Source organism: Lottia gigantea, assembly GCF_000327385.1.
Source record: "Lottia gigantea unplaced genomic scaffold LOTGIsca_334, whole genome shotgun sequence".
Lineage (NCBI taxonomy): Eukaryota > Metazoa > Mollusca > Gastropoda > Lottiidae > Lottia > Lottia gigantea.
The window spans coordinates 56,407-64,408 of NW_008709125.1; the positions used below are offsets into that span (position 1 = coordinate 56,407).

General features: G+C 36.5%; 2 protein-coding genes across 2 annotated transcripts; both read left to right on the forward strand.

Annotated features, from left to right (window-relative positions):
* Positions 1-512: 512 nt before the first annotated feature.
* LOTGIDRAFT_175656 (hypothetical protein) lies at positions 513-1,499 on the forward strand (the record flags this gene model as incomplete). Its single annotated transcript, XM_009058361.1, has 1 exon — positions 513-1,499. The coding sequence occupies one exon, from the start codon at positions 513-515 to the stop codon at positions 1,497-1,499; it is 987 nt and encodes a 328-aa protein (XP_009056609.1).
* A 410-nt stretch (positions 1,500-1,909) lies between these two features.
* Positions 1,910-5,930, forward strand: LOTGIDRAFT_175657 (hypothetical protein; the record flags this gene model as incomplete). The annotated part of the gene is made up of 4 exons (XM_009058362.1): positions 1,910-2,051; positions 3,771-3,977; positions 5,083-5,328; positions 5,836-5,930. 4 exons carry the CDS (start codon positions 1,910-1,912, stop codon positions 5,928-5,930), a joined length of 690 nt encoding a protein of 229 aa, XP_009056610.1.
* Between the last annotated feature and the right edge of the window lie 2,072 nt (positions 5,931-8,002).

Here is an 8,002-nt window from a genome sequence, read left to right on the forward strand (position 1 = left end):
ACCCGAGCAAAATCGCTCCAAAATTGCGCCTTCAAGAGTCAATTATCTACTTTTTGGACATTTTGCAATGTGCCACTATCCGTTTAGCAAAATTGTTCCAATTTATATTCATTAGTTAAAACACCGAATATGCAGATCCAATGCATTGCTAATCTTGCAGTAACTATTACCGTTTCTACAGAGTACTCGACACAAACTCATACTTTTTTTAGCAAGTACGAAAACAACCATAACCATTCCTCGACACTTGAAAAAGGATAATATTTCGAAAACCGGTTCGTGTCAATTGCGTAAGTTTTTGTTTTACTTGTTATAATTTTTCACATTATTGTTAGCGTTATTTATCACCTAAATATATATTTTTGCATTTTTCATCTTGCTTTATATATCCCCAAACCCAGTTTGACTTATTTGCATAATTTGATCCCCACATTTTCACACTAGCATATACAGTTGTTTCCTCCTGTTACATCCGCTGTACATTCCCTTTCTAACCTCAAGTTATTTTCATTATGCTCCCCAACTACAACAACCACTGGCAAGAAGCCAGACATAGAAACACTAATCGTCAACCAAACCAATATCACGTACCCTACAACGGCCCTGTCTTCCATCGACCTCTACCACCTACCAATCGCCGACCACCAACCAACCCATCCAGCTATATCCCACCCCATCGCCGACCTACCTACAACACAGCCTACCAATCAAGAGGTAACCATCGACCTGACCAACAACAGAAACGACTACCCTTTGTGAAGGTGTTCTTCCAAGTTTTGCACTGCCTCCATCATTTGGCAATCCTTACCCTTCAACAGCAAGGCCAACCAGCGTTTACCTTCAAACGCAATGTCTCTGATATGGATAGTTTTATCCGTCCAGCAATGAAAACATCAGCTGTTGATGCGAATATTAGATCCCTCAATCGGACATGGCTGTCTAAGGTTACGCAGGTCCTGATCGACCATTACCAAACTACACTTCAAGAGAAGCTGACCACCATTCGTACCAAGTTTTTATCATCACCTGCCGTCGACCGCATCGTTTCTCATGCCCTGTCCTGGGCCCGTCGCTCCTATGGGAAACGTCTCACTCAAGCTGTAATCACCAAATTCTACCAAACAATCAATGAAACAAAAACCAGAGTAATCATATCTCTACCAACTGAAATGGACACTACACCTGCACCATCTAGAGACACCACGCTGCCGAACCAAACCCCTAAACGAGCCCGAAGTTCACCTACTCCTAGTCCAGCAGACATAGGTAAACGCTCTCGTAGAGAGGGCACTCCCCTTCTCTTTTCACTTTCAGACTCGTCTTCCCCTTCCACATCATCTGAATCTTCACCACGTGATCGAGGATCCATCAACCTTTCTTCCTTCTGTGCGTTTTTGGACCAGCAAACCACCCCTCAGTCTCCATCCAAGTCGAGGCGTGTATCCAGACCTTCTCCCCTCGAACCAGATCCCAGTCCGTTCCCAATGCTACAATTCTAACAACTACCAAACCAGTACCAATCACATCGTCGACGACCATTATATCCGCTACCAAACCGTATTATCACCAAACCAAGGACAAATCATTATGGAAGCTACCTGCTCTAAAGAAATCTACCTTAATAATTGGATCATCTAACCTGAATCGAATTATCAAAACCAGTTCAGACACCCATCACATACAGTCAATCCTGGAATCATACGACCATGATCCCAAACCTACTACCATTATTCTTCATGTAGGCCTCAACAACCGTAATCAGCTACCAAACACCTCCTTTAACCAAGCCCAGAAATTATTCGCCACAGCCAACAAAACCTTCCCAAACTCCAAGATCCTCTTCACATGTATACCCATTTCAAATAAAATCTCGAAGAAAGCACAACAGAACCTCAGCACTCTCAACAACATGATGATGGAGTCCAGTATCAACAGCGCAACAATCTTACCACCCTACGAAGAAGAATTCGAAACAGTTGATAATCTTCATTGGTCTCCAGAAACAGCAAACAGCATTTATTTGTTTTTGATACACCAGCTCCAAGCATCGAGTAAGTCTTTAAACTAATTACTGGGGATAAATATTGAGAGGCCACCGCTAGGCCAAACTGTAGTTAACTTGAGCCGCAAAATTCTCACACCCCTTCAGCATTCAATCTTATTCCGACACCAAAGATAGCTAACTTGAATTATCTCCGACCATCCATTGAACGATTTCAACGAAATCTTAGCTGCACATATTTTTTTCGAAACCACCCATAAACAGTGTTTATTTCTAAATCCACGTGGACATCCTCTCAGGCCGCCGTCCATCCTGAAATATTGAAAGCATTTGCGAGTATGAATAGCGAACCTTTCAATAACACACGAAAAGCCTAATCTCACACGAGTGGAACGTGAAGCGTTAAACTTATTTAAGAAAGACGATAGCATTGTTATTAAAAAGAGTGACAAAGGTTCATGTTGTGTCATTCTGAATAGGGAGGATTACGTTTCAGAAGCAGAGAATCAACTGAATAATCCTAAACATTATGCCATTTTACCGAAACCAATTTTCAAAGAAACTGCTAACATGATTAATAATGTTCTTGCCGATTTAGTCAAAACTAGTTATCTCAAACAGAAACAATATGACTATCTGTCTGCCAAACCTGATTGTCGCGAGAGACATTTGTACACTTTGCCTAAAATCCATAAGTATCCAACCAAGGAGTGGTTTATCTCGTATAAAATCCCTAAAGGCCGCCCGATTATATCTGACTGTGGTAGTGAATCATATGCAGTGTCAGAATACATTGATCATTTCTTACTACCTCTAGCATGCCAACATCGCGCCTACCTTAAAGACACAACCGATTTTGTCAATAAAATAAAAAAATCTTCGAGTTCCCTCTAATGCTATTTTAATTTCTATCATACCACTGTCTTTAAGGGAGATTCCATAGCAGAAACAAATAAACTGGATATTAAAGTGTATTTCAAAGAAACAGATACTCATCAACTCTTGCACAAGAGCTCCTTCGTCGGGTCTGTTTGGATCTGGGTTTTTATTAAAAGCTTTACGAACTGCCGTTAGACCAGTGTTATCGATATTGGTATACATAGAAGAAACGTCGAGAAAGTCTATGCTTTTGTCACTCACGTTTGCGGTTAGTTTGATAGAAGAAGGATGGTGGTTGTTGAGAATTTCACGCGAATTTAAACGTGAAGTCAAAATTAGAGACTGATTTTAATGAAACATGGTGTTATCATGTATATTGATACGATAATTTGATGTATTTGGGTTATTGATATTAATATTAAATTTATTTAATATGAGAAAATTCATACTAATAAAATTCATACTTAAGTCCCTAAAGAGTGTTTTATCATTTCTGACAGCTGCCAGTGGGCGTATGTTACCTTGCCTGGCAAGCTATCTTTAATTGAGAAATTAGTAAAAAAAAAGAAACCATTCATAGTATCACACAATATAAAATAATAATTAACATTTTAATGAAAATTTTCTGTTGTGTTTCAACTAGCTGGAGTGAGTAGAAAGGTTATATAAGTTAAAATATTGAAAGAAAACAACGGATCGACTTCAACACAAAATAATATCATACGGATAGCCGATCGCACTGGTTTTTGACTTATTCTCTTTATACTCCGGACTCAATGTCGTTAACGTGTATGATGCGATTTTCTCAATGCAATAGAAAATAGAAGCGAATAACCGAGGCACGGGTCCACAAAAAAGTATATTATTGTTGCCCAAAATATATTTTCAGCTTTAACATCATTTAATGGAATTTCCCTACACGTTAAAAAGGAAAATGAAGAACCAGGAATATGTTATAAAGATACCATATACACTAAATATAGTGTCAATAATATAGAGTGTAGTCAGGTTATAACTGGTCGTTATATTACTATCAGTAATTTTCATCCTCATCCACATGCCAAATATTTAGTTTTTTGTGAAGTAGAGATTTATGGTAAGCTTAGTTTATATATTAAAAACATGATATATATCAAAATATTGCTTACATAAAATGGTGTCGCCTCAGTTGTATACCCTCAGAATACATTTAAGTAGTTAAGTCGTAAGAACCGTGGTATATATACTCCTAAACTAATAAACTAGCTCCTGTAATCTTGTGTAATATAACAACTGGTGACAAACAGTAAGCTCATAACGTTGATCCATGTTACATGATTGAATGAAGAATAAAAACACCCATGAGGACTATTATGCAATGATAAGTATAAATAAGTGGTGATTCAATATATTTTGGTTAATTGTAAGATTTGATCACTTCTTCTAAATTACATGCAAACATCCTGCAGTACAGACCAGCTAGACACTCCCTGACTAACTAAATACAGGAACAACCCCTACAATGCTACACAAGCGCAATCGCCTTAACGTACGATATGTTATCAAAATCAGTTTCGATAAAGACTTACCGATAATCTTGATAAATAGTGCAGATATATCCTGAGATTAACACTAATAAACTAATCCTTAAGATAAACAAATATAACAGAGTTTTTCTGATAAAACCATATTATTTGTTCAATTAATTCCATTCTCAAGTGTATATACCAAATACTTATAATTAGGAAATACACAATTAAATTCAATAAAACCATGGTGAAACATATATTTTGGTTTGGGGAAAAAGTCTGAGACTAAAAGTGCTTAATCTCCATGAACCGAGTCTCTAATGCATATCGATGTCAATACAATTGGTTTTATTTTCTAGAGTGCACACAGAATAAAATATTTTATCTCTGTATGATTTCAGTGTGCTCAGTAGGAACGTTTGGTTCAGCACTCAAATATGAATAAAATTCAGTAGAATATTTTTAGTTTGGACAGTTAAGTAACAAGTTTAAAGACACAAGCTTACAAGTGTATACAGCAATACAATTCAGTTATCGCTTCTTGTTCTATAGAGTAGACACGAAGATCACTGATATTTGTCAATAATCTAATTATGTATAACATTTAAAAATATAAAACATTTATTCTTTTTCACCTTGTGTAGTCTGTAAAAAAAGGGAAGTATGGTGCTGGATGTGATAAACTATGTTCAGATAGAAATTGTTCAGTAGAAACATCACTATGTAATCATATCAGTGGTAGCTGTATAGGTGGATGTAAAGAAGGTTTTGGGGGAATTGTCTGCGTTAAAAGATGTGAAGATGGTGTTTATGGAGCAGGATGTAGAAAGAAATGTTCAGATAGAAAATGTAAAGATAGTAATTTACAATGTGAGAGTAAAACAGGAGAATGTATTGATGGATGTCAAATAGGATACCAGTCGATAGATTGTACACAAGGTAAAATTTTGAACTTAATTACTGCATAAGGTTCCACCTTGTAATTTGAAACACTTCTGTTGACCCTGCACAAAAGGTTAGTTTGGTTAAATTTAAATAGGTTGAAAAGCGTTTTTCTAAAATTGTAACAGGGTCGTTAATGGATTCTAGATACAATGAGGAACTTTTGAAAATACGAAAATCACGAATTACATTATCTTTTCCTTAAGGTGCAATTGACCTTATTTTTACTAAAAGTTAATCTCTTCGCAATAATATGCTCGTTTTTTTAATCAACTTTTACCATTGGTTAAGAAATGTACAAAGAACACGTTCGTCTCCAAAAGAAATCTTTTGACGGACTACAAAATATCGTTTATCGTCTCCTATGTTCCTTAGGTCCCCCGTATTAATATAATAATTGGTTTTAATTGGTTTTAAGTACCCCCTGTATCCTCACTAGCGATTCCACTGAAAGGACACCGGACTGCTGTGAACCGTTTTCTTTAAGTTTAACTTGTATTTCAGAAAATGCAGACAAAATCATTATAGCGGCCTGTGTTTCCGTTTGTGTTCTTCTAATCATCATTCTAGTTGTTTTAGTTGTAATGATCATCCGGTAAGATTTTCAGTAAATGTGGATATGCACATACGGGTGGGTTCTGGAAGTCCTTTTTAATTTGGGTATCTTTGAACATATCTTTCCAATCTGGAACTGCAAATCTTTCTTAATTAGACTAATATTTCAAGGGAAGTAAGTAGCCATTTCCAGTCTGCATATTGGTGCACAAGAAGTGCTCAAACACAAAAAAATTTTGTGCGTGAACACTCACAAAGCTACAAGGCTGAAATTGTCCAGCATTATCCACATGGACTATCTGGACATGTCAAAAAAAACAGCACTCAAAAATCAGTTATAGAAAAGAAAATAATTTTTTACACTTTTCGTGCATATTGACCATAGAGGCAAATATGGCCAATAGCCAACTGTTTATAGTAGATCATTAGTTCAGACAAGACCAATTATAATTATATTAAAACAAGATAATCGAGAATTCCAATAATACCACTACAAGGTTTTACCCTTTACACTATACTAAAGTCGTGACCTATATCCAGTGAATTTCGGCCTTCTTAATTCGAGTTATTTTGTTACTATTTGATAATATTTTCAAGAAACCTCGATGACCATCTTTTTAGAACGTAGCCACATAGAACTCTTTTTGCGATCCAATATTAGCCAAATTAAAATTTATCACGTTGATCTGCGAATCCAATCGTATCATGAGAATTTTGCTAAATCCACTAAATATTAGGAAACACTCGGAAATCTTAGAAATCCCCTAAATGGGAGATGGAAAACGTGACCCATAATAAGTCTTCGGAGTAGAGTAATTCGAAGGTTTAAATGGAGGTCAATAGGCACCTCAATATTGGAGCATACCCCCTTTTGAATCTATCTATCTACCCACCGCCGACTGACTTTTCCCTTGATGACCCAAACTCTCTACTCCACACGACTTACCCCTCCCCTGTCTCTTTCCTCAAACGATTTTCTTTTCTTCTTAAAAACCGTCTAGCTGCTTCTGCCATCACCCTTCCAATCGAATTCCTAACTCCGTTTCTTCCCATTTACCCCATCGCCGTTCCTCTTTGTACTCTGTCTGCCTATACTTTCTCGCCATTTCCCTCAGCTAACTGTCCTTTTCGTTTCTCTCTTCTACCAACTAACTCTCTTTCCTTGTTCTCTACTTTCCCGGTCTTTTATCCTACTTAGGGTTCAATTTAAGCCACATCATTGTTTGCTAGTTCAAAGAACCCTTTTTGTAAATTTAAATTTATCTGGACGATCCGCACACATGTTTCAGGTCCTATATATGAAAACTTTGATGTAATAAGAGACGAAGCAGTCAAACCACTACGAAGAGTTAACCAGATGGAACCTTTTTCACCAACTGACGCCCTACAACCATTTGTAACCGTACACGAATCCGAAGCTGCATATCTTCCGGAATATCTTTCAATTAAAGGCTGAAGAAGCTGAAATCAGTCCCAAAATTATGCCAGAAAAATCAGATTTAAACCTGACAGAATTGGAAGAGTTTGTAAAGAAGACTAAATTGAACGTCGGTTTCGATCCATTACATAAGGTACCAGTGCCAGAACAGATTGCTTTATTTCTGTTACCATGTCTGCATATCTCTTCTATCCCCAAACATAATTATTACACAAAACGATCAATATCGACATCACGACTGATATATGCATGACTCAAGCCTTCTGCGTTTACATGGCTATATTGATCCGCTATGTCTTTTCTGGTCAGAATTTAAATATAAATGTCAATTATCAGATAATGTTTAAATCAGCAGCATAGCAAATATGGTAGACCTACTTTGACATTTAAAACAAATCAAGTACAAAAAAAAAAAAAAACATGTTATAAACATTATAATATTTAAATCTATTATTTAGGGATTGACAGATAACTTCTCTTCTAGTTACGATATCTCACATATACCAGAAAACCACAAAAAGAACAGATTCAAAGGGTATTATCCATGTATGTATTTGTTTAATATTCAGATAAATATGTATATCATGGATGTAAAACCCCATTTCATATAGGCGTATGTTACTTATGTCCACCCGTCCGTCCACAATGGCTCGTTAACACTCCTGAAGAAACAATTCT